Genomic DNA, 25,858 nt, shown 5'->3' on the forward strand with positions numbered 1-25,858 from the left:
CTCTGGAGGTGTTCATAGAGTCTTTCAATTGCTTTTTTTTATTGCTAGCTTGCAGTCATCCTATGTGCATCATATCTTTCTCTTCTCTTTCAAGTAAAAGGCAAAGTGGGCATGGAATGGAGTTACATGATGTAAAAAAAGCTGGAAAAATCAACATGAAAGATGCAGACAAAAGAAAGGTAGAAGAATTATGAAAATTCAAATAAAAGGTCTCACCTTTTCTTTTTGCTTGACTCCATCTTACATCTCAATAGTATGCTCCACAATGAACTATTTACCACCAAGTGGTGTCTTGCTCCAAGACCTTGCTATTGCAATTTATAGTGGAAGATTAAGATTGAAAACTATACTTATGTTGCAAGAGGCCAGAAATAAGAGAACAAGACATTTTACCAATATTAAATTTTTACCATTTTAGGAATAAATTATTTTCGAATCGTGTATATGCTCCTCTTCATCTTTTTTTTTTATTTCATAAAATGACGAAGATTAGAGTCAAACCTAAGATAAGATATTATGATCTATTGTCAAAATCTTTATCAGTTAAACTAGTTGATACCTTAGGATACATATATGCCTCTTTCTTTTGTCTAATATATAATTAATATGTGTGTAATATCATTTTATCAATTTGACTAGTACGATATACATGAATTCGCTAACATTCACAATGAATCTTTTCCGAATAGTTGTAGGCTTTTTGGATTAATGATCACCAATCAAAATTCTCTATGAGATGTTGGAATTTAGTATAAATTGGTCTATTTCTTAGCCATTTAAGCTTCTAAAATTATTGATCATCCTGAATATGATTTAACCTTACTGACCCCATTGGCAAAAGGTTAGATAGTATAGATTAGAATCCTTTGATGTATGTATAGAATTCTAAAAGTGAAAAAAGAGAATCAATTTCTCCAAATTGTCTTTGGGTTGGGTGATTAGATTGTGGCACAACATGGCCCATTAAGCACCACACAATGTGTTCATCTGATCAACCATTGGATCTTATTTATTGATATCCTAATTCAACTTTTGGATTTGATTTAAATTAAGTTGTATCAGTACAAATTGGACTCCATCATCTATCATGAGCAACAAAACTGGTCTCCGAAGATTCTGCAGAACAATCTTTGAGATGACACTTCAATTGTGTCAACTCAGAATGGCCTTAAATAATTTCACAAGATTGTAGAAACTATATGTAAATCTACTTTTAAAAATGCCTTAAGATGGACAGGACCAATTCATAACTATAATACTGTGTACTAGATTTCCATTTGAAACATCAAATACTACATACTCCTACCAACCTGCTAATTTTGAGTTCATGAAATTGTGGACTACATTATATCCCAAATCAGTATATAAACCACATAGTTTGGAGTAATTAAAGGTTATTTGAATATATATTATTTTTCTGATCTATAATAAATGCTTATGTTATTGGTTTCACCGGATGCCGATCACACACTTAATCTTTGTTTTCACTTTAATCTTTCATAGTGCTCAATATATGAGTAGCAAAAGTTGATAGAGTAGAATTATTGGTACTCTATTTATTCTCACAGTGTTAAACTTGTTGCCATCAAAAGTTAATGTAATGTGAATTTATGCTATTTTAATATTTACAATAAAATCAAAAGACCTTAATGAATTTTATTAAATTATAAAATAATAATTATTAAAAATCTTGTAATGGAGAGTATGAGTCAAGTTAATCATATATGGATCAAACATAGTATATGTAATATAACTTTTTCAATCATTAATAATATGAGATCATATACATGAATACAATATATATATTTTTATTATTCATGTATGGGTTTAATATTGTAATGATGAATGTAAGTCAACTTAGTCATGATGAACATATATCAGAGATACCATATGTAATATATGTAATTTGACTTCTTAAATTATTAGCATATATATAATGATACCTTTTATGGCATTTTATTTTCCTCATCTATCTCTAACTCTAAGTAGCTTCCATAAATTTGGTGGACCTTCACAAGTGGTGCTCATGAGACCTGTGGAAATTATACTGATAGCAGGGACACTCTACACAGAGAGAGAGAGAGAGAGAGAGAGAGAGAGAGACTATGGAAAATGGAATGACCATAAGTGGGAGGCAGCATGTGGTGACATTTATTACTATGAAGAATAAGTCCTTCAACTTGGACTGCATGCAAGTCTCGGATGCAATCCTTTTCTATGATTACTACACTAGAATAGCTGCACGGTCCACATAGAAGGAGATGCATCCACAGCCATACGCCATGTTAAGCTATCCTCAACAGCATCATGGCCTGCATTAAGTGCCATGGAAGGAAGCCTGACATGGTAAGACTGCACCCCTCCGCCCTTCCCTTTCCCTCGAACCCATATCATATCATGGAGGTCGGAGATATGTGAGTCCAATCCATGTTCCCAAGTCCTTCATTACTGTACGTACCATTTTACCTTTGTGAAAGAAAGAAATTAATAACATTTAATAATAAAAAACCCACTGGTAAAATAAAATAAAATAATAATAATAATAATTTAAAAGTATCATCCGATGGTCAGCAAAGGGTCAATTCACAGATTACACATCCCCGCACGTGGAGTCTTTAATTCCTATTATTGTGCCACGCCCTACCTCCAATAAGACAGCCTCTCAGCTGCACCGAAATCCACACATTAATTGCTGGATTACGCGATTCGATGGCCCACCCGCACCAAAATCCAAATCTCTCTTGACCGAGTCATCCCTCTCATCCATCCACCTGCCTTGATCGACACTCTCTTTGATCACGATCCTCTTCTCGGAAGCTTGCTTACGCACGACACCATTTTACTGTTGTGTGTGTGTGTGTGTGTGTGTGGCACAGACGAGCACTAAGCTGGTGTTGGGGAAAAGCCAAGCACCTTTTACTCAAGATGTGGACTGCCACTGCGGACACCACTCGGTCTTCCGACAAGCAAGTCTTCTCGGCAGGTTCACCGTCCCACGGATCGACGAGCCTTTTTAAGTTTTAACCCACCGTGTTATTTTAACTACGTGGTCACTGTGATGTGGTGCTGTACGGATGGCAATGACCGGAGCTGAGAGACGACGACCCGACCCCATGGTTCTGATACCCACAGTTTGAGAAGATGATGATGATGATGATGATACACTGCAACACGGAGCTCCCCTACGTCTTCTCTGCTCACGGGAAGAGGTACACAGTGCCTCGCTGTATGGCATGTGAAGCTGATGAGGCTCCATCCCTTATCCCTTGTAGAGATGGGCAAGGATTGCCTCATCAGACAGAGAGGACATCACATATATCAAGCGTATGAGAGATGGAGGATCTACGTACCAGAGATACATGACTTGGAGTATCTACGTACCAACGTGCATGTGTCTGTGATCGCAGGTGAGAGCCCGCTGCCCAATTGGCAGAGTTAAATTCGTCACCCGGTCCGGTCCAAATAACCGGAGAAAGCCGGAATCTGCAAAAAACCGAAAGGTACGCCAAGTGACGTTACGAGATTGAACCATACTGGTCCGGACGATTTCTGCCGGTTCACCATCCGGTCCAGAGAATGGGATTTGGGCTTGGATCCTATCCGTGGCCCCCACCTACTCCTCCCGTTCCCTTGTCCTTACTAATATGTCTGCATCATTGAAGGCTGTACAAAGCCACACAGAAACGGAGGAGAGGAGGAGCTGCTACTTGCGGAGCCCCTCCTATATCGATGAAATGAAGGTGGGAGAGGAGGAGGAGGAGGAGGAGGAGGAGGAGATGAGCTCAGACTGCAGCAGCGGGTGCCAGTCTGGTTGGACCACGTACCTTGAACAGTCCTCCGAGTTCTGCAAAACTGTCGTCGATGAGAAAGGTGGATCCTATGAACACGAGGAAGAGGAGGAGGAGGACCTGTCCATGGTCTCTGATGCATCCTCTGGCCCGCCACAACTCCGTTTAGAGGATGAGAATCATAGCCGCTGCTGCCGGAAATCCAACATCGGCGCTTGGGACACTGGCTGCCATGGGTCTGCCTTCGCTCCACCTGCTGCGATGGCCAAAGACGGTTTCAAGAAGAGGAGGATTGGAGATCCTTCCTCTGCTTTGGTTGATACTGCTACCTCTCCTCTCTTCAGCTTTTCCAAGGCATATTCCAATGCTAATCTTTTCTCTTATGTCTCGGTCTCCATCTCTTTTTCCCTCGTTAAAGATCTCTCTGAAATCACTTCCATCGCAGACAAGCTTCGACAAGGAAGACAACTTCATGAAGCCATTTACGGAGCATGTTTTGGACTTCCCTTGTAGCTTCTCCTATGTCCATGTCGAGGTACATTTCAGGTTCTTCTTCATGCTTTCTTCCCTTCTTCAGTATGTCCTTTTTCTCTGACTTTTGTTGTTTGGCACCCTGCAGGAGAAGTCTGCTTTGCAAAACCCAATGAACTGCCTTCAATCCTTTACTCTTTTCAAGCCAACCCCAGTAAGACCAGTTAAGTTGTTAATGCACTCTTATTTCTGAAACATGCTAATTCTTTCACTGTCCCAACCTTCTAAAATATGTTGTTTTCGATTACAGATGTCCAGCAAAGGAGGGAAGAAAATATGGTGATAGTTTTGAGATCCCTGTTCTTCAAAAGAAGAAGAAGGAAGAAGGAAGAAGAAAGTAGAAGCAGCAGCAAGAAGTTGTGTAGATGTCAAATGGATCTTTCCTTTGGCCTTGTTTTGTTTATTTTATTGGTCTCCAATGTCATTATTTTCCTTTTTGGCTTGTCACTGCAGCAGGGAACAACCTGAGCAAAAGAGAAAAAATCATTTGTCTTCTGTTCTCCCTTTTGTATTATTTCTTTTGTCATGAATGGGGATAACAAAATGGGGCTTGTGGCTTCTGTTCACTGTTGCGTCCATACTTAGCAAAAGGTCTGGGATTCTTGGAAGGAGCCACCAGCCTGTGTTTCCTTCTCCACCACCTGCTATACTCTGAACTGGTGGATGAGAGAATGGGTGCAGAACATGTCCTTGAACAGAGAAGGTTGCTGGATGGTCACTTTCAGTATCAGGGGTTGGCTTAAAACACTCCATATTGATGTGTGCAGGGTGAGGAGCAGAATCCAGTGACTCAGTGACTTCAACTTGTAGGCCATCATCTGGAACATAAAAAAAACCAAGCTGGAAATCTTGCAACAGTGGACTTGCTGTCAGTGTTGGATCAAAAGGAAATTTTTTGTAGCAAGTTCATATCCATCATGAACATGATGCAACAGCTAGCTGAGGACAGCTGAAATAGAACCACTCATTCATTTTGCTATTCATTCTTTAAATTGCTTCTTCAGAGGAAGTAAAAGCAAAGTCAATTTTTTACTTCACCTCTCTGTAGAGGAAGACCCACTGATTTTGCCATCCAGCAGACCACTTTGTAGCAGAATTAATGCCTGCAATTGAAAGAACAAAGTTACTATAATCCTATATTCAACTGAGTCTAAAGATTTATATATATGGTTTTATTTTCATGAAAAGTGAACTTATTTCTGTAACCAGAATCTAATCTACAAAATGACTATCTTATCAAACAACAGGACACACCCTCATTCTTCATTATAGAATTGGCCTGAAAAGAGGAGAGCTGGCAGTAAACACATCACACAAGGCTGCCTCACTGCTGTGGATGTGAATCTGACAGCATATGGAATCGACATCCCTGGCTTCCAGCCAGCACAGCTCCCCCCCCTTTGAATTCCTTTTTCCAGTGATATTTCACTTCCCTGACATGTATCCTTGATCTGGGTGTGGATCAAACTCCATGACAAAGCTCTCCCAGGCAAATTCTAAATCTGGGCCTCTCTTTATCTTCTCATCCTGTTCATATTCCTGAGGCTCTGACAGGGACCTGAGGAGGACTCAGAGCCAGCTGCTCTGCGCGTCCTCCAGCCAGCACAAAGCAGCATGCGCGTGCGTGCCCTGGCACCACAGCTCGCACGGATGCGCCCATGAGCCGATGAGGAGATACGGCCATCTAAAACAAATCTTAGTTGTCTAGATTGCAGAAACCTTTAGGTTTACTGCAGAATCTCAAAACAAAGCTGGTAAAAAATCCTGCTGCTAGTAAGCCGAGATAATGTGGATTCCATACCTCTACTTGTTGGTGAGAGAAAACCTTCAAATTCTGCAACGTTTCCATGCACCTGAGGTCGAACACCTTCCAGGCCCATCCTCGATGAATGGTGATTAATACAAGAACCAGCAGCTGAGGCAGCACGCCAGGGGGTTGTCATCCCTCGTTATGCTTCGGCAACCAGCAATGGGGCCATATCATCGTGCAAGGCATCGTTTAGGAAGGAGAGGTTTAATATCAAGCATGTGGAGTGCATTAACACAGCTTACCTGGGACTGCGGAACGTGTCCTTCCCTCTGTCTCGTCTACATCTGGTTTCTGACGTAGGAAGCCATCGAAGTCAAGCTAATTAAAGAACTAAAAGATGAAGAGGATCAGATATAGCATCTACAACTGCATCTGCTGACAATAGCAGGAGGGAGAAGGATTCAAAGAAAGCAAATGAACATCCCAGAGCACATCACTATTGTGATGGAGAAAAGGAGAGCATAAGAAGACTTCTGTGCCATATCATTTCAGGACTGAATGAGTTACTCTGCGAGCTTCTGTCGGTTTGTGTTCCTAATGTATCAAAGACAAGAATCTGTGCTCTAAAAAGAGCCTGCAAACTAATCGCAGTATGAGTGATCAGTTCAGCTTCCATGCAAGAAAATGATACAAAGATTTACTCACTTCGGATGTCATCCACCTTCTCTTTCTCATCTCTTCTACAAAACATTGTCTGAACTCATCAACAACCATCGAATCTTCATTATCCCCTCGATAAACTTTGCCGAACAAACTCATTGCATCTGCATTCGACAACTTAATTGTCCTACCATAACCTTCACTTCTTCCAATCTCCTTCCTCAAACACCTCAAGATTCTCCTTCCTAGGAACTCGCTGCAACTTTCAGCGCACCATATAAGGAGGTGATCATTTACAGCACGGAAGCTTCCGACTTCATGAATTTGTGAGTGGTGCAGATGAACAGACACCGAACCAACACACATGGCTTGGCTTAGCTGAGACTGGGAAATCAGAAGACAACTACTAGATTTCCTAGTGGAACGAGGACAAACACAAGCAGAACATTGTTTTCAGTAGCATTACGATATCTGAAAACTGGTTTGACTTGATTCAGAGCTCCTTCAAAGCTCAAAAGTGATGTGATCCGCAATGTGCTTCAAAGCTTCGGAGATCTCTTCCTTCTTTCCAATGGCGGCGTCCGTCGCTTATGTCGGACATGTCGATAGCAAATTATGGATCCGATGATTTGATCGACCAAATCCCGTGAACCAAATGTTGACCTCAAGGTCAAAATTACAATGACCCGGTCCGTCGGTCAAAATCTTGAGACTTGGGCGGTTCGTGCGAATGAGCCGGGTCGGATTGACCATTGGCCCATAATTCACTACATTAGATCGTCATAATTGATGGAAATCAAATACAAAACAGTCAAAAGACAAATGCGGGTTTGGATTTGGGTTCTGGAGAGAGCAAACCCGACCCGTTCAAAGCATCGGGCGCCATTTGTTCTCTACGTTGGTCGAAAACCCCCCACCTTTCATTCACGACGGTTCTTTTCCGCGTTCACCGGAAGCCTCAAAATCACATTCTCCTCGGAAGAAGCTTCCCAAGTCTGCGCTCCTGCTCTATAAATCGTAAGCTTTTATCATGTCTCCATCGATCCGTCAGCACGCGCTTGGATCTTGCTACCGAAGTAGTACTCTCTTTCTTTTTCCTTCTAATCCGGAATAGGTTTGCCGTCGATTTCGTGAAGGACGAGAGGAACCTCTAATCAGGCCGGATCGTATTCGAACGACATGTGTTCGATGAATTGCCTCACTTAATTTAGTGAAGCACATTCGGTCAGCTATTTACTTTTACCTCCGTTTGATTCAGATTGCCTTGGCAAAGAGTGGGTTGTACTCGCTCATCGTCTTGTAATTGTTGGAACTCGTACATCCTGATCTGCTTCGAGAGCCAATACTGACTGACCACTGCTGATCATGAGGGAAAAATAATACCTTTTAGACTTGTGTTATTATGTGTTTTCCTTCTTTGCTCTCTGTTTCCATACATACTGTCTTTGATCTATGGTATGCGCAATTGAATCCTTGTGTAAGCGGATGAAATTGAAGCATTTTGTATTTGACTCATGATCGTCCATGTTATTTTTGTTTAGAGTTTCTTATGAACTTCGATTATCTTTTGAATTCCGTTTGATTTTGTGAATCGACTGATAGTAAAAGCTGAAATTTTTTTCTCCCTCTTGCAATTAACATGCTGGAAGTTTTTTACTTGTCAAATTGCTGATAAATACCGGAAATATGTTACGGTTTCAGAGATGTAATATTATGTTCTTTTGTCAGTCTTCCGGTTCTAAGCAATTTTGGATAATTGGAGTAACACGATGGTTATGTCGAGCTGAAAAGACTGCTTAGTTTTCCAATCGGATTTGATTGCACAACTTTAATGCTGATTTGTGGTTATAGGAACTTGAATTATCAAGGAATATTTTGCAAGAGGTATAGAAGAGTTGGAGCAATGCCTTCCCAGAAAATAGAGACGGGTCACCAAGATGTGGTCCATGATGTGGCGAGGGACTACTTTGGCGACCGCATGGCCACAGCATCTTCTGATACGACCATCAAGATTATTGGTGTCGGCAGCTTTTCTCATCAACACCTTGTGATACTGAGTTGCCATCAAGGTCCAGTTTGGTAGATTGCATACCATGAGCTCTTGTCATCAACATCTTGCAATACTGAGTTGCCATCAAGGTCCAGTTTGGTAGATTTGCATACCATGAGCTCTTGTCATCAACACCTTGCAATACTGAGTTGCCATCAAGGTCCAGTTTGGTAGATTGCATACAGTGATCGCATCCTGCAACTGTGATGGCCGGGTGATCATATGCAAAGAAGGGAACAAACCAGATGAGTGGACTCAGACCCATGTTTTCACAGAGCAGAATAGTTCTGTCAACTCTATTGCATGGGAACATCTCCTCCATCTTTACTGCAGGAAATGATGGTGGTTGGGACACCACAAGGATCGGGTGACTTCTGCCACATGGACTCCAGCTTTGGCCCCTTGTCAGTGCAGGACAGCTTGATCCAGTAGAGAAGCTTGCTTCTGGTGGCTATGATAGCACTGTAAAAGTGTGGAAGCTTTACAATGGTTGCTACTCTTCGGATGCATTCTGACTAGGTAAGAGATGTAGCTTGGGCACCCAACTCGGGGATTCCAAAATCTTCCATTGCCAGTGCTTCACAGGATGCGACAATCATGGATATGGACAGTGGCAGGGGAAGGTGATGGATGAGAGGGTAATGTTTTGTAACTTTCACACCACTGTTTGGAGAGTTTCATGGTGGTCGCTTACAGGGAATATATATATTTGCGGTGGCTAATGGGAACTATAATGTCACACTGTGGAAAGAAGCCGTGGCTGGGGAGTGGCAACGGTTGAATCATAGATGTCCTGATATCTGATTGCATTTCCTCATCGTATTACTTTCAGATTGTTAGGGGATGAAGTTGATGGTAGAGTCTCAGTGGTCTATCAGTCCGACTTGATTTGGATTCGAGATGTTTTCGAATGTCTGATATGGTACCGATCTATATTAAGATCCGATGTCGGATGGAATTCTCAATTTGATCCTTCCGACACTCAGTGGATTAGATAGTAGTAGGGAAAGAGAAGGGTGTTAATCGTATGTGTGTGCCTGCCTTTTATAGTCGATATTCACCAAATATTTTATTTTTACACTTCAGCTGACATGGTATATTTGTTGGTTGTATCTTTTTTTACTGATTTGGATGTCATGTCTCATTTAGAAAATTTTACTGTGCTGTGATAACTTTCTTTGCCAAACTTGTCTGCTTATGCAATCAGATTACTGAAGAATTTACTGGCATCTTGTGTGCTTTCTCCTTTTCCTGTTTTCCTATTGGGTAATACACTTTAGTGCTGCTGCATGTGGAGTCAGTCCTGTTGGCATCAGGTAATATGTCAGTGTTGGTTTTGATGGGAGGAGTTGGTGCAAAGTCCATGAATCATAAGATGCCTAAATGGCATGTTTTGGTAGGTGAATGGTGACTTGCTTGAGAAGTCATAAACTAGTGGAGCAATAAATTGTTGTTTATGTCAGGATCAACATTGCAATATACATGAAGTGATGCAGATATCAGAGATGCTGACAACGATGGGAGAAACAGATCACATGAAGGAAACATGAGGGAACAATTTGGAAGGAAGAGAGGGACATGTGATGATGACCACCGGTGGCTAACACAACTGCTGTCCTCGCATATGTTCTTGAAACGAAGAGGAGACAGAATCACATGCTCCCCTTCACCAGTTTGTCCCCACCGCATTGTTGGATGGGAGACCACTTTAGTCGTCTCACCATAGCCAATTCGATATCCATATATCATCTCTCTCTCTCTCTCTCTGTTATCATCGGATCACACAACTACAGAACTACCAAAAGTGCGACAAGCACCATTAACACAAGAGCGAGAGAGAGAGAGAGAGATAGAGGCATCTCAGAATCGACCGTGATAAGAACCACAATATACTACAGAAGTACGTAAAACAAGACATCCATTTTGATAACAGTTCCAGGATTTGACACCTAAAGAACAAGAACATGACATTTCTTACTCATTCTCAGCAGTGCACCATTGATAATGTCCCCAAGCATACTGCCTGAGTGGCCCTTACTGCAGTACTTATCTACATTATAGGACTTGAACAGGAAAATTCTAGCTCCCCAAATCAGTAACCAAACTTGTTCCGACACCCAAACTCATCTTACATATGTTACATGATGTGGCTACAGATAGCGAAGGCCTACTACCAATCTGTTAGCAAGATAAAATGTAGGAAGCTCCTCTCAGGTCAATTACAGACTGTCTTCAATCTCTTTGCAGCCTGCACAAACCCTATGATAACCTGCAACTCGTCCAATTGCTTCAGGAAACACAAGAAGCAGTTGAGTTGGCTGCGTCAAGCTTCTGGATTTTCGATGAACAAAGAAATCGACATGAGGAAATACAAGGTTACCTGTGACATGAAGTGCCTCTGGACTGCATCAACTAGCTGCTCTTTAGAAGGGTTAGGACTGGCATCCACCTTTTGCAGAAGAAAAAATATAAATCAGACAGGAGGATAAAAAATGATACACTGGAAAAGAAAAGATCAGCATCAATGAAAGAGATTCAGGACTATTTTTAACTCGAAGAAAATATTTAGAGCTTACAAGATTAAAATGGCGCCAATATCTCCACAATGCTCTTGTTTCCAGCTTGCTCAGGTCAACTTTCTGCACCAACCACTTACATCATTTCTCGGTAAGAAACACCAAGATACTTGTTCAATGCATCCAATCGTAAATTTGTACACAAAATGGCCCAGAGTACAACAATTCAGACGACAGAAGCAAATGTAAGACATTCCTTGATGAAGGCAGAAGATGTCAGGTGCTAAGACCCAAAAGCAGAATCATGTTCAAGATTGTCTTTCCATGCAATTGTTTATGCAAAAGTTTTCGGTATAAGCTTACCGTTGCACCCCTGGAAGATGAAATAGATCCCTTAGAATGTGAATCACAGGACTGAGACCGGCTCAAGGATTTGTTAGATGACCCTTTATGGTGCCTGACTCTTGACCTGTGTGGCTTTTGTGCTTGCACATCATCACACACTGCAAGAACTGGTGACAATAAAAATAAAGTCCAAAAGGCCAAAACATGATGAAACCATGCCAAAAGACATAACCGATGTATCTTTCTTTATTGTAAAGAAAAATTCTAGTCTGTCAAGATGTGTTTAAAGAACATCACTCTTCACAGCCTTGGTCATTAGTGCACTTCTATTTTCCAAGAAATGGAATTCCATATAAGCATGCTTAAAAGCAATGATCATGCTATTACTTTTTTGTGTCGAATGAAAAACTAATCGTTGGCTAATCAAGTAACAAATGCTTTCCTAGAGTAATACCCTGGAAAACATGAAACAAAATGATTGCCTCTTATACAAAGCACAGAGGACCAAAGAACAGGGAAAACAAAGACTAGGGCAGGTCCGAACAAACTAGTACGTACCCTGGATAGCTATTTGAAGCAAAAGATCTAGGGCATATATGAGATTATGAAGATATCTTGATATCAGTAATAATTTCTACCTAAATGATGATGTAAATTAATCCGGTTCCTGATATGGTGATTTGATCCTATATAGCACATGGTTAAAAAATGACAATTAAAAATGAGGAAAGAAGTTATTAACTGACGGAGACAAGACCAGCGGTAAACTTACCCACATCCGAACCATTCCAGTGCATGTTGTCACATTCAATCTCATCATCTTCCTCATGACCAGTAGGGGCTTCAATGACACTAAGGGCATTTCTTTGCAGTTTCACTTCTATGCCATTAGTAAGAACCTGAAATTTCATGTATTACAATATATATTAAGATGCCAATAGTGAAACAGATTGCTTCATAGACCACAGTATGTCATGTGCAAAGACCAGAATTACTTAAGAAAGTTAAGAAAAATAAATAATTATACGACATTGAAACCACAGTCATTGCAACTAGATGCCACAATCATTCAAGATACGCAAAACTACCAGTGCAGGACCATCACTAGTTTTTTCTAGCTCTCCATCATAATAATAAATAAACTAGCAATGCAGTCAACAACTTTGGAAACAGTTGGTACGTCCAAATTAAATTGGGAATTTGTTATTTGACAGAAGGTCTATCTGTTGCATTAAGCACCAAAAGTTCTTACGGACAATTAATTACATATTTTTAATATGACACAGTACATCTTTGATAATGTTTTCAGCAACTTTATTTTGCACTTTAGCTATTGTGTAATAGAATGCCAAAGTGATCGCACCCAGCAATAATGCCTGAAGTACACATATTAGATTCGGATTACGAGGACCAAGAAAGAAATGTTCCATGCAAATTCATTCAGGTTGGTATATTGTGCACTTAATGAATGATGTCAATGACAACAAGAACTTGGAAAAATTCAGAAAGAACAAGATTAAAGCCAGAGAGACCAACAAGCGATGCAGAAAATTTAAGGTCCATATAATGAATAATAAGGATACATTAGCAAGTAGCAAGTGCAGGAAACAAAAATGAAAGGTTCAGAGTGTGTCTTTTACTCAGATGAACAATGAGATAATCATGTCAGTTAGAAAAAGAAAATTAAGGTTGATATTCACTCAAAGAAAAAGTTAACCCCTTTGCTTTCTGTCTTCCCTGCCAACAGGATCAACCCACTAAACCCTAATTAGAGAATGCAGAATGCCCCATCAGGAAGAAAATTCTCACCCTCGAAAGTTCTGGATCTACAAATATAAACCACACATAATTTACAAGTCTATTGAGCTAGTAATAAACAGAGGGAGACAAAAAGAAGGGGAAAATTCACTATGACTGCCATCCACGTTTGATCATGCTAGAAATTCATTGCGATTAGAACTGTTCGTTGTGCAAATGATGTTAACATTTAACCAGATCTTAAACAAAGACCAATTGTTGGGCTCTGTCACTTAATAATCCTAACAGAGCATCTTGAATAAAGCAAAATTGTTGAAGAGGAACAAAACAAGAAAAAAATTTACTATGATGAATCTTGCTTGCAGAAACCAAAGATGTCGAAGCAGCTTAACAAATTATGGCTTTTCATAAGAAAACCTAAGCTTTGAGTCACTCCATATAAAATTAGTAAACGTAAAAGTAGCTAAGCAAATGCGGGTTTGATTCCAGAAAAAAGAAGCGGAAGAAAAGGTCATGATCATCTTTTATCAAGATCCCCGCTGTCAGTCTATCTTTTACTTAGTCCAAGAAAACAAGAAGAAAACCCTATCACATTAGAGCCGTAAACTCCTCGAATTGCAGCATTTTGCGCAATTAAATCCCCGCAAACAAAACCCAAATTGATTTTGACCGAAACCCCACCAACTTGAAAACAGAACCCCTTCGAGATCTCGTAAAAGAACAAACTATTCACCGAGAAACCAATAGATCAATATAGATCAGGCAAAGGGAACTCAATTTACCAGCCAATGCCATCCGCCGAGGCCGACAGCCTTCTTGACGACCCCCTGGAGGCCGACGAGCACCGACTTGGTCCGGTTGTTGCCGGTCACTACCACCTTGGTGTGCCGCGGCAGCACCGACAGCTCCTCCTCGCTGCTCTCCCCGGAGCTATGGTGGCACCCGCCGTCCATTGCTCCCAGCATCGCCTTCCCGCTCCCCTCCACTCCACCCACCTCAATTCAGCACCAAAAGGGATCAAAGAAGTCACAGGAATCAGATCCCCGCGCCAAATCGGAACCGGAGATCGAGCATTGCAGCGAAAAAGATGCAATTTTGGAGAAAATTAGGGATGAGTCATTTGGGGGAAGGAGACGGGGAGAGAGAGAGAGTGAGACTGTCTCTCTTTTTCTATCCTTTTCTTTGGGGTGTCTCTTCCGGGCTGTGAATCCCGACGACCGGGAAAGGGCCAACCGGAGGCCGACACGTGAACCCAGTCGTCGCGTCGGGCCCGAGAGCGCCTCGGATTCGACGGTAGCGGTTACGGAGCGGGGGCGAGGCGTGACTCTTTGCAACGCGACATAACGGGTTTCTTCTTCGTGGCCGCACCGGGTGCCGGATCCGACCCGCTAAGGGTCTGCGTGGTGGTGACCGATCCACGGGCGGAATTAACGTAATAATTAATTCGGAATAAATCGTTCCAATAGAATTGCTTTGTGTTCCAAAAAGAAAATTACTATAACATGAATTTTCAGTGAAGGATTTATTTCATTACTTGGATATTAATATTTTCCTCACGAATTCCCCTTTATTTTCATGATTCATATCGATGGCTTGGCAAATGAAGGGAATATGATTCACTAAACGCTTTAAGCAGAGGGATAAATTCTCTCATAATAGCAGTAGTATTTATCGGAGCATTCTTTTAGAAATTTATTTTTATTATTTTAAACTATATACAATACATTCTTTCTTACACATACTAAGATTTCTTGTATATGTATATAAGAGAGAGAGAGAGAGAGAGAATGAGGATTTGCTTCATTAGGATTGCCTGAAAGCAAGGTAGGTGTAGCTCAGCTTCATTTGCATGTCTTGATCCCATGAAAAAGGAGAGAGAACAAGAAGGCCTGCTTTAGTCTCAATCTTCATCAGCTGGACTTGACAGCACTTGAATAGGCCTCAGGTAGATTAGATCATTGAGTTGCTTGATGACAATTCTTCTTGGATCAACAGCTATCCACTAAGAATCTTTGACAGTACTCTCATAATCTGTGCTAGACATGACACAATTAAGACAGCCAAGCAAGCTTCCACCCACCTTACCCATAGGTCATGCTTGATGATGGTAGGTGGGTGGGTGGTACACAGCAGCTGTTTTTGAGGATATGTGACCAGTCTGATTATGATTGCGGCAAGTGGTCAAATGTATCAGTACCAGCACTGGAAAGATGTATGTATGCATGTATAGAACCTTGGGATTGTTTCCCTCAGGCCATTCAGCTGCACATTTTAGTTCCTGTAAGCAGGAAAAAGCCACATCAGACTGGGAAACAGGGTTCCAAGGTGTCAAATCCACAAGATTCTCCACCTGGGTTTTGTCTACTATGTGATTTACCATGTGATGCTACATGCAATCACATTAGTTCACTTTTAATAGTCACTGCTGCATATTTACACTGTTGCATTGTATTCAAACAACATCACTGTCAAGTCAATTCCAACTACAGCTGTTGGTTTGATCATTATGATGGTGATAGGCTGGAATCCAAGAAGATGATTAGTGTGACTAACAGATACATACAGAGGAGAAAATTTTTGTGACTCAAAATATTAGATACCAAGTTATCAAGGAGAAACATAACCAATATGCCAAAGTTCACCCTTCTTAAGATACAATCATGTAATTTGTCTTAGAAAAAGTAGATAAATCTATGATCACTTTTGAATTTACTTTTCCCTAATCAATGGCCCACTTGTCCTGTGAGCTGATAAAGAGAGACCTCTCTTGAGTGCTCTCAATCATCCATATTCCCTTTTTCTTTTTCATTTTTTCTGCCAATGCTATGATCACACAATCTCAGTTATGATGGCTTGGTAATAATTGTTCCATGTACTGTTCTGCAAGGGGCTCAATCCTAGCATACACAGATGAAGAACAGTCATTCTCAATGAATAATGTTTATGACAGTCAAGGTTTTGGTTTTAGTTATAAGCAGAAGGAAGAAACAATTATTATCTCCCAGAGTGACTTCTTATATAAGGATATGAAATCACTAGTGTCTAAGTCTATGGAGAATTTTCTTACCTCATAATTATAGTATTATCTTGCCATATTTGCTCTGTGTTTCAAGTCATAATTATTGAATGCCTCTGAGAACAGAAAAGCTGGATAATAATTCATACCACAAGAAGATTTTTCTCTCTGTGGACATATTTGATGCTGTCAGCAAGGCATGGATGAGGCTTTTAATACCACCAATTGCTAAGCTCAATTGACGCCAGATCTGCATCTATATGTTAATTTTCTGAAAGAGACTGGGAATGATTGAGCGTAGTTTTACTCTAACTAGTTTTACTGATGTAATTAGCAAACAATTAGTTTCTAATATGCTAACAAAAAGTAAGAAATCTTGATTTCTTTTTCCTCATCATGAAGCTAATTCATTGAATTTGCAATATTTCCTAAGATGCATTAAATCACTCAGTTGCATGATAAAAGCTATGGTGAAATTGTGCAGATCTGTCCCCTTCCTCTGCAAATTTGTCCAAATTTGTCAGTGTTTGGGCTTAATCTCTTCATTAATTGCTGTAAACACATGAAAATGAAGCCAGAGTTAGCAATCTAGCAACTTATTCAAAAGAAAGAAACATGCAGGTCTCACAAGATAATCAATAGAGTTCAAGAGTAAGTTATCTGAACAATCCATTATTGCTGGTGTAGTTGGGGGCTTCAGTCTTCTTTCTCCTTCTGAAACTGGTACAAACTTCCTTGAGGACCAACAGCACAAAATTATTACTCTCATAAGCATCATGACCTTTCATTCTTTGCTGTAGCTTTTGAAAGAACGGTGGTGATTCATCAGATCAGTCAAAAGAGATCCAGAAACTGCACATGAAACATTAGTGAGTGAGATGAAAGTTACTACTTTTCTTCGTTGAGACACTGCATAGTTTTGCCTTTAAGAACAGAAAGGAAACCATTCATAAGAGAACAACTGAGGTGGGTTAAACTACACTGTAAAGTCACAGTGGCACCTACTAAATAAAGGGTAAGTCCAAAGTGTGCATAATTAATGGGGTCAAGCCAAAAGTGAAAATGCCAGACCCATGTTAATAATATATCTTCTACTTGTGACAACTCATAGTGAGCAGCAGTCTTCATCTTGAACATGAGGCAGGGAAGGCTTTTACTTCCACCATTTCTTTCTTGTGCAGTGCATGCTCCATTCTTGGTGCATGATATCCTTATATTGATGGTTGTAATAAACCTCTATTGATTGTTTCTGATTTCACTGTCAGATACTGATGGCATTTTATTCTTAGCAGAATGCCCTGCATGGTTTACATTTCCACATCTACATGCCTTGGCATCTTTGGTGATATGGTTAGCAGAATGCTGTATAGTATGCACACGAATCTTAAAGTGAATGCAGTGTATGATTTACTAGTAGTTCAGGTGGGTAACCCAAATGAAACCAAACAGGCCATCAGATTTGGGTTACATGAGGTCGACCTCAGCTTTTCAACCCTGATTCCCACAGTGACAATAAATATGGGATTGTAATGCATGCACATGGGACAAACACAAGGTTGATAAAGAGCTTTCATTCTGTTCTTCATCTTGCAAATTTTTCACTAAACACATAAGGCGAGACAAAATCAGTTCTGCTACATTTGAGATCGTTGCACCAGATAGTTCAAGAAAGAATTCGACGTTGATATACATTCAAGACCACCAATTCTATCATATAGTAAGATGCTCCTGGAATTCCATGTGGAAACCTTGGCAGCTGAATGCTACCTCACCAAAGAAAACTCTGATGGCAACCGGAATCCGACACCAGAGCAGGATGATCGATAGCATGAAAGCCACGGTGGTTACCACTTTTGCTGTTTGTGACAATCTGAGACAAGAAGAAGCTAGTGGGCCACAATTGTTCATCTTCATTATATCTGGACTCTGTTACATGGTTGGAGGATTCATTCCTTGAAATAAATTCCACAAATGAAGACTTGATACTATCTATGATCCGGAAGGTTAGCCAAGTTCCATAGGGCAGAAATGCTGCCTGTCATCTGACAAATCAGTTGTTGAAACAAATGCCATAAGAAAATGACAGTGAGATGAGTGAAGTCAGTTGCCAAATCACTAAAATAGAAGTGATCTTCAGAGCTTGTCAATCACTTTTATAATTTTGATCTGCTGATCGAGGGAGATTGTATATTATTAATCCCAGAACCAGAATGGCAGCACCAACAACAAAGTGAACATTCAAGCTTGCGCCTTCAGGGATGTAAGGTAGTGGAAGTGAGAGAATATAGATGGAAAGTGGAACTGCAAGGAAGTTAAATCAGCCATTAGTCCAAACAAAGAATATATATGTGACCTGTTCAAAGAGGTCAATATGTAAGTTGTGTTCTGCAGACTTATAAAACTTTAGGAAGCATTATCAATTTCCAACTCGTATTTTAGTCCTAATGGAATTAATCTTTTGGTAGAACAAAACCTCTAATTATGGATTGCAGTGCATATATCACATGTATGTATTATACCAGCACCATAAATAGATCCAGACCATTGTGTTACCTATGCAGCCATCAATGCAGAAACTTTGTGACATGCATGCCACACCATATGGAGTCAATATTATGCAGAATTCATGCATGCATCCTATTACTAAAGATGCCTTGCACTCATCAATATGAGCATGACATTGGTACCTTACTGCATTGTGTCACTGGCAAAGAAGCATATGAACAGAACAGGCATCAAAAAAGATTTTGCATAAAACTGAACTGGTCGGATTCAGAAGTGACTGTATTATATCATTTGCAATAGACCTAAACATGAGAAAAAGAGGAAGAAAAAAATACCTGCTAGTGTTATTGCAAGAGAAGAAACCAATGCAGATGACATCTTCACCAGATTAAGCAATGATATATTAAAAGCCATATTCATTGCGATGAAAAGTAGAGGCAACAATGGTGCACCTTCACAGCCTGAAGAATGGCAGAAGGAACCAGGTCAGCTTCATCAACCAAAGCAGCAAACAAACAAAGAAATTAGTTCCTTCACTAAAAAGCTTAAAAAAAGTTGATGACACCAGCATTTTTTAGAGCATATAGAATACGAACAAATTAAAATATGAAAATAAATCCCAATTCAGCTGATGAACCTTATTTACTAAAAATATACCTTTTATGGTGATACTTCTTTCGCACATCAGAGCTTTCAAATTTTAAGTTGGTACAATCATATTCAAGAGGTTAAAGGTGAACTTGGACAAAAGAGGGATGCTAGGCCTAGACACACCTACATATATTTCATTAATGAAAATGCAGCAAATTCATATAGGTCACAATTATGATGTACCAATATAAGTCTGAAGGTCATTTGCCTATAGTTAGACTTATTGGAGAACCAACATAACAGAAAAGTCGGTGGCCATAACATCTTCCATAAATTTTTTTTCCATAGTGACCCCATATTCTCCATCTCTTAAAGCAGGGCACTTTTATACAGGTTCCAAGAAAAGACACGGTCATTTCATCATTGGTTGTGAAGGCACTTTGTTACAGCTTCAATACAAAAGTCTACCTTCAATCATGCTCTAGACTGGGTCATTTCATGATTAGCTTGTGGAACAACTTTTTTCAGCTTTAGTATGAAAGTATACTTTAATCATGCTTTTTAATATATTGATATTTTGATCAAACTGGTAACACCTAACATATCCATATGTGCTTGAATATTTTTCCTATACAAACTAAATATCATACCCACCAAGGTAGGCAATACCGAATGATATCATCTGGTACGGGCGGTACGTACCGGTCCGACGGCATACCGGTACGCAGACCGCCCGCTATCGGACAGAACGAAAAATAATAATAAAATAAAATTATATATATATATATATATATTTATTTATATTTATATATAAATATTTTAGAAAAAGGCGATGTTCAGTGACGTCGCCTTTTTCGGATTATATATATATATATATATATATATATATATATATATATATATATATATATATATATATATACCGCTTGGTATACAGTTTCGTACCGTACCGTACCGAGCGAACGTCGAAACTCTGGTACGGTACGAAATTGCAGACCTTGATACCCACCAATATCAAACAAAAAAGATACTGGTTTACAACTTAAATTATGCATTTCACTTTAATATTTAGTTGATTCACTACGTGACATGGTTTCTCAAAGAAAAAAAATACTGATTTAGAACTTATCTTTGCATTTCACACTTTTTTTGTGGATTCTCTACTATTACACGGTTTCATTACATATTTTAACATGGTGCCTCTATAGACTGTTAAATGGCAATGTGGATTTGTTTTCTATGCACAAAAAATTGAATGACCAATGATGGAGATATAATCCTACATGAGCTTTATGTCTAACTTTCTTCCCTTAAAACAACAAAAAGATCAGATGTAATAGATGTCAAATACGACAAAACTAACAATTATGTTACTAGTTAATTAAGAATATAGTGAGATGAGCAAAAAATATTAACAAGTGATATATCTCTTTCCGGAACATGAATAGCCAAATATCAGAAGTTGAAACATTTCCTTTGAGAAAACTTGCCTTTCGTAAGGCTGCCAACATTTAAAAAGCATGCGGCACCACTTCTCAGGTATGCAGGGAGTTCAGCAAAAGGAATTCCTCTTATGTTCGAAAGAAATGGAAGAAGAAGGAAAACAAAAAGAGCCTGCAGTAAAAGACAAGATGCTTGAAGCTTCTGATGGGTTTGTTTGGACTTTGGAGCTAATAAGATTTCAGGGAAAAAAAAAGGTACAAAGAGCATTACAATAAAAACATTTAACTAGCAAATTTAAAGTTAAATAGATACAGATATCGTATTTTGTAAGCATTACAAATAAGAAATGGTTTACATGGATAAGGAAATAACTTAAATAAAAGCTAACCTGAAACCCAGATCCGAAAGAATTGACAACAAATATGTCAGGAGGCTTTCCCTGCATTAGCACATACAGATCACTTAAAAGGCAATAAAGATTCTGTGAAACTACATCTAAGACATGAAACTTCTTGTCTATGCTTAAGTTCCACAATAACTGAATATGCTACCAAACAATATATTCATATACAGCACTACTAAAGTTTTACCCAAAGGCGCTTTGCCCCATCAATGAAAACAAATTCCTGCAATTTGAAGTAAGATAAGTTTATAAAGTTTTTTTTCGATCAAAATGATAGTAACGTATTCGAGATCAGAAGTGACTCAGACCTTGAGAATGGATGCAGCAGCTTGAAATGCAGATGAAGCTACCATTAGTGCAGGCCAAAGAAGTTCGACTTGAGATAGAAATTCACCATTATTTGCCCCACTGGAATCAATCAAGACAACGTTGGTACCAGCAGATCTTAATTGTAAAACAAAATATGCGAGTTTTGATAAAGGATAATTCAATATAACAATGTACTATATAGTATACACACATATAAGGAATCATATTTTGGGGCTGATTATTGTTGATTCACATGATTGATTGAAAGAATGTAAATCAATAGATGTGTATGGCAAGATCGGTCAAACATACAGATTGGAAACTAAGTTTATCTGCATCAACAACCTTGTGTTTATAAGAAAGAGAATTCTAAGTATAAGAACAAGGATCTTTTCACTGTAGTTCGGTGGCATGTTGGTACTTGGCAGGCACAACCTCATGACCCAGAACATCCAAAGTATGTGATGCTCATGCAGGTCATGTGCCTACAACTCTATATATGGGCATAATAATGGAACACACACATAACGACGTGCTGGTATTTCGCCAGCACATTACTACACTTGTGCACTGGCAACCAAAGCTCAAGAGTTTCTACCTATGAAATTTAAACTGTAAGAACATGTCATTTTACAGAGTCCAACTTCCTTTAAATTCATGAGAATTGTCTGCTTCACAATGGAAACATAGGCTGCAAATGAATTCTCTAATCTAGATCTATGTAAAACTTATACATATCAAATTTACCTTTTCTGATAGGGAGGCTTTGAGTATATAAACATCCATTCATCATAAGAAGATGAATGATCAGAAATTGTGGAGCAACTTTAAATTTGTAATTGGATGTGACCCAACGGCATCTAGGATAAACGACCCATTGAGTTTTCCAAGTTAAAGGTTTAAGATAGTTTGTAATTGACACAAATACTCGGTTCCATGTGTAATTTGCATTAAGGCGGCATGATTTTTTTAACAAGTGATGTTGCCAAATATAATATCCTTACTCTAAATAGGAAAGTCTCAGTCGCTTCCAATTAAACAACTTAGTGTTCTCCAAAGACGTAATAAGCACCAAACAAGTAAGCCATAAATTCAACATAAATTAATCATACAGTAGCTTGATATAAATCAAAACAAAAGCATAAATATAACTTAATTGCACACCTTGCCACAGATATAACAACTCCAGCAGTTACAAGTAAGCAACCAAAAACTTGGATGAATGAGTATTTCCTTCCCAAGATCAGGACAGACAAGATGAGTTGCCAGACCAAGAAAGTCTGCATCAAAACACGATAAGATTGGATATATTAGAACAGTAGCAGCTATCGGACCACCAAAAACAAAGCAGCCACCAGAATTCCCTGTTAACTTCATCAAAGTAAATTAGCCATTAAAGACTAGGACTTACATTTTCAAATGAATTATAATTGTAACAAGCTCATGTGCCATGGGATTATTAAAAAGATTGGGAAGCAGTTCAAAACATAATGAAAATGAAACAAACACTATGGTACTTAAGGTTACAAACTCCTTCCTTACTATGCACCTGATGTAATAAGAAACATTAACAAAAACGAAGTCAATTCATTATAATTGCAATATTGATGATGAGTTTGAGATGTGAGAAATATTTGAGTTGTGGACTAGAGTCACATGAGCTCAAAGATCATTTGGCAAAAGCTTGCAGTTCATTGTCAGGTCAAGGAACTGGAAATCTATGTATAAGTCTAAACAGTTGTGACAGTCACATAGGAGAAAATATGATCCAGATGGAGAATGGTCTTATTCAAAACACCATAACTTCAGCAAAATTTCCATGCTACCTGGTTCATAGAGCCTTTATTAGAAATAAGAAAACTGAAAATATATAAAATCTAATAGAAGCTTTTAGAAAATTATTGACTTAACTGTACAGTTTTCTCAGTTTGAAAAATGAGTGAAAAAAAGAACAAAATAGCCATTCATCTATGTGGTATCTCTTTCTACAATTAAAAAAAAATGATTCATTTCAACAGACGATTGTAATTTCCCTTTACTGTTGAAATTCAGATATAAGATGCAAAATGCCATGATCCATGATGCTTCTTTGAAGGATATTCCTAGAAATAGTAACCACTGCAATAGTGCAATTTTTCATACAGTGTAGAAAACATAAAGCTGTTTGATTTGATGATGATAAAGAAAATGCTATTTGGAGCCTTACAATTAATTAAATAAATAAAGAATTTACATCAACATTAGTGCAATCTGCCTCCAACATTCATGAAAATGTATAAAAACTATCGTGAAACGGAAGTAGATATACACTGTATGAATTTTAAGCAAGTATTTGTTTAAGCCAGAATTACCTGAGACAATATAGGAATGGCTGGTCCAGGAAGCATAGCTGTTATGAAATGAGAAATCATTAGAAAAGAGAAAACAGTCACCAAGTAAAATAAGTTTGCCATATTTTCAGTGCATCCTTTCATAAGCAAATAAATCAGAGACAAATGGAACAAAGGCTGCAAAAAAAAGAAGAAAGAACCCTCAGAGTTCCAAATAAATCTCTTCGAGTTAATTCTTTTGACAATATTCGCTGAAAATTTCAAAGAGGGATGCCACAGGAATTCCAGTCAGGTGAAAACAAACAAGAGAGAGAAAATTCTCCAGGTTCTTTTTGTCGTGCAAGAGGAAGAAGTGGTCAACTTACCTCCTGCCGACATTCCTGAAGCAACACCAAGAGCTTCCAGAAAGCCAATTGCTATAAACTGCGATTTTGGGAGCGCCAGCATTTCCTTGGTTACAATACCGGCACTATATCTAAGGTAGAGAATGAAGAAATATACCGCCACATAACTGCAAATGATTCGCAAAAAGTTTGATATGTTACAGAGACAAAGATGAGATGCCAGACACAAAATGTTAACAGATTAAATAGAATGGTAAGAGCGTATGAATAAAGAATCAACAACAGAAATGCCAATGGTTGACATGGCATGTGTACTCTAAAATGATCTCAGTTGTCAAACCAAGGAAAACTGGAGTTGTATCAGAGCATCACACAAAAGTGTATACTGCTTAATAAGCCAATTAAGTACTTCTGGAATTACCATAGATGTTTTTCCATTTTGCTTCTTTTTATTACGATGGACCTGATTTTAGAATGAAGAACTTTAATTTGTTATAGAAATTCATTAAGATCTAAAACAACTTTTATTAGAGCTCTCCAAACCCAGAATTTTCAGTATTTATCTCACATTTCCATCTACTAATTTCTTCGGTGTAATCAACATAAACCCTACTCCAAGGGTTTTTGTTCCATATGACAAACTCCAAGGGCAAATGCCCTCAAACACAGAACGTCTGGAGCAGAACTTTTGTGGCATCTGCAAAATTGACCAAAGAATCAACTAATGGAAGAAGGAATAACTTAATCTGGTAAATAAATGCAAAGGATTCCATTGGAAAAGCGACACAACATAGCAAACTACTTATTCAATAAAAAGGACCAATTTGTCAAGACGCAGAGGAAAAGAAATTATAACGACCTACAGGAAAAGAAATCATCAATCTGTACGAAAAATATCAATAAAGTGGAATCATGTCCGATCAGAATTCTCGTTCGAAAATGCATTTGAATTGAATGACGAGGCCCTAAGACATATAATTAGTCACAAATTTATCAAAGGATCCTAATAAACAATATCTTTTACCCGAAGGTTGTAACTTGAGCCAAGAAGAAGGGGTATTCCTTCATAGGGACGAGGGCGAGCTTGTAGAGGACCCGGTTGAGGACCGCCAGGAGAATCGTGACCGTCGAAGCGACCGCAATTTTCCCGCTAAGACTACCAGCAGGCTCCATTTCGCCCCTGATAGCCCTAACCGCGGAAAAGGCCGGTTCTTTACTCTCCCTCAACCAACTGGAGAACAACCGGCTCCTTCCACCAGTAAGAAGCAGGGGATCGCGGCGGTCAAGGCGCACCGCCAAAGGAGCGATTGGAGGAACCCTACGATTCCAAAGCGACGGCGGATTGGCTGTGGCGACGGATCGGTTGAGGGCAAGGTGTGGAGCGGCGCAACGGTGGAAGCGGAATGCAGCAGCGGAGAGTTCCATCGCAGGAGACCCCGCTCCCTCGGAATCTTTCGTCGATCGAATACAGTGACGAGAGAGAGACCTGAGAAGCTAATTAAAAGAGTTCGAAGGATCG

At 39.2% G+C, this 25,858-nt stretch overlaps 3 protein-coding genes and 1 pseudogene across 7 annotated transcripts; 2 read left to right on the top strand and 2 right to left on the bottom strand.

The window, feature by feature from the left end:
- The first annotated feature begins 3,684 nt into the window (after window positions 1-3,684).
- LOC103995795 (protein SOB FIVE-LIKE 5-like) lies at window positions 3,685-4,885 on the top strand. 2 transcript variants are annotated; one of them, XM_009416491.3, is made up of 4 exons: window positions 3,685-4,142; window positions 4,234-4,323; window positions 4,408-4,482; window positions 4,570-4,885. In XM_009416491.3, exons 1-4 carry the CDS (start codon window positions 3,735-3,737, stop codon window positions 4,600-4,602), a joined length of 606 nt encoding a protein of 201 aa, XP_009414766.2. In that variant the 5' UTR covers window positions 3,685-3,734; the 3' UTR covers window positions 4,603-4,885. The 2 variants fall into 2 exon arrangements, with proteins under 2 accessions (XP_009414766.2, XP_064975230.1); XM_065119158.1 differs by having other exon boundaries at window positions 4,408-4,473.
- Window positions 4,886-7,752: 2,867 nt separating this feature from the next.
- On the top strand, window positions 7,753-9,980 carry LOC135620183 (protein transport protein SEC13 homolog B-like; annotated as a pseudogene).
- A 700-nt stretch (window positions 9,981-10,680) lies between these two features.
- On the bottom strand, window positions 10,681-14,570 carry LOC103995793 (uncharacterized). Of its 4 annotated transcripts, none has more exons than XM_009416489.3 (6): window positions 14,181-14,570; window positions 12,413-12,539; window positions 11,659-11,807; window positions 11,356-11,418; window positions 11,160-11,228; window positions 10,681-11,066 (listed from the first exon to the last, which is right to left on the bottom strand). In XM_009416489.3, exons 1-6 carry the CDS (start codon window positions 14,361-14,363, stop codon window positions 10,995-10,997), a joined length of 663 nt encoding a protein of 220 aa, XP_009414764.1. In that variant the 5' UTR covers window positions 14,364-14,570; the 3' UTR covers window positions 10,681-10,994. The 4 variants fall into 4 exon arrangements, with proteins under 4 accessions (XP_009414764.1, XP_009414765.1, XP_064978981.1 ...); XM_009416490.3 differs by having other exon boundaries at window positions 11,659-11,798; window positions 14,181-14,568; XM_065122909.1 differs by having other exon boundaries at window positions 10,778-11,066; window positions 11,356-11,430; window positions 11,659-11,798; window positions 14,181-14,505.
- A 3,406-nt stretch (window positions 14,571-17,976) lies between these two features.
- Window positions 17,977-25,820, bottom strand: LOC135620185 (protein CLT2, chloroplastic-like). Its single transcript, XM_065122911.1, has 10 exons — window positions 25,364-25,820; window positions 24,361-24,506; window positions 24,017-24,054; window positions 22,830-22,945; window positions 21,665-21,764; window positions 21,544-21,579; window positions 21,342-21,392; window positions 21,001-21,124; window positions 19,255-19,380; window positions 17,977-18,715 (listed from the first exon to the last, which is right to left on the bottom strand). The coding sequence occupies exons 1-10, from the start codon at window positions 25,762-25,764 to the stop codon at window positions 18,558-18,560; spliced, it is 1,296 nt and encodes a 431-aa protein (XP_064978983.1). The 5' UTR covers window positions 25,765-25,820; the 3' UTR covers window positions 17,977-18,557.
- Window positions 25,821-25,858: the final 38 nt, after the last annotated feature.

The sequence above is a fragment of the Musa acuminata genome, chromosome BXJ2-8 (assembly GCF_036884655.1).
Source record: "Musa acuminata AAA Group cultivar baxijiao chromosome BXJ2-8, Cavendish_Baxijiao_AAA, whole genome shotgun sequence".
Lineage (NCBI taxonomy): Eukaryota > Viridiplantae > Streptophyta > Magnoliopsida > Zingiberales > Musaceae > Musa > Musa acuminata.

What these genes read in the sequence shown, in the direction of transcription:
- LOC103995795 (XM_009416491.3), top strand. Translation starts at nt 3,735, where the DNA reads ATGAAGGTGGGAGAGGAGGAGGAGGAGGAGGAGGAGGAGGAGATGAGC. An exon ending in CTCTCTTCAGCTTTTCCAAG is followed by an intron (nt 4,143 to 4,233) that starts GCATATTCCAAT and finishes CTTCCATCGCAG; the next exon opens with ACAAGCTTCGACAAGGAAGA. An exon ending in AGCCAACCCCAGTAAGACCA is followed by an intron (nt 4,483 to 4,569) that starts GTTAAGTTGTTA and finishes TTTCGATTACAG; the next exon opens with ATGTCCAGCAAAGGAGGGAA.
- LOC103995793 (XM_065122908.1), bottom strand. Translation starts at nt 14,363, where the DNA reads ATGCTGGGAGCAATGGACGGCGGGTGCCACCATAGCTCCGGGGAGAGC. An exon ending in TCGGCGGATGGCATTGGCTG is followed by an intron (nt 12,540 to 14,180) that starts GTAAATTGAGTT and finishes ATGAAATTTCAG; the next exon opens with GTTCTTACTAATGGCATAGA. An exon ending in ATTGGCGCCATTTTAATCTT is followed by an intron (nt 11,229 to 11,355) that starts GTAAGCTCTAAA and finishes CTTCTGCAAAAG; the next exon opens with GTGGATGCCAGTCCTAACCC.
- LOC135620185 (XM_065122911.1), bottom strand. Translation starts at nt 25,764, where the DNA reads ATGGAACTCTCCGCTGCTGCATTCCGCTTCCACCGTTGCGCCGCTCCA. An exon ending in CCATTCCTATATTGTCTCAG is followed by an intron (nt 22,946 to 24,016) that starts GTAATTCTGGCT and finishes GTTTTGATGCAG; the next exon opens with ACTTTCTTGGTCTGGCAACT. An exon ending in ATGGGGCAAAGCGCCTTTGG is followed by an intron (nt 21,393 to 21,543) that starts GTAAAACTTTAG and finishes GTGCTAATGCAG; the next exon opens with GGAAAGCCTCCTGACATATT.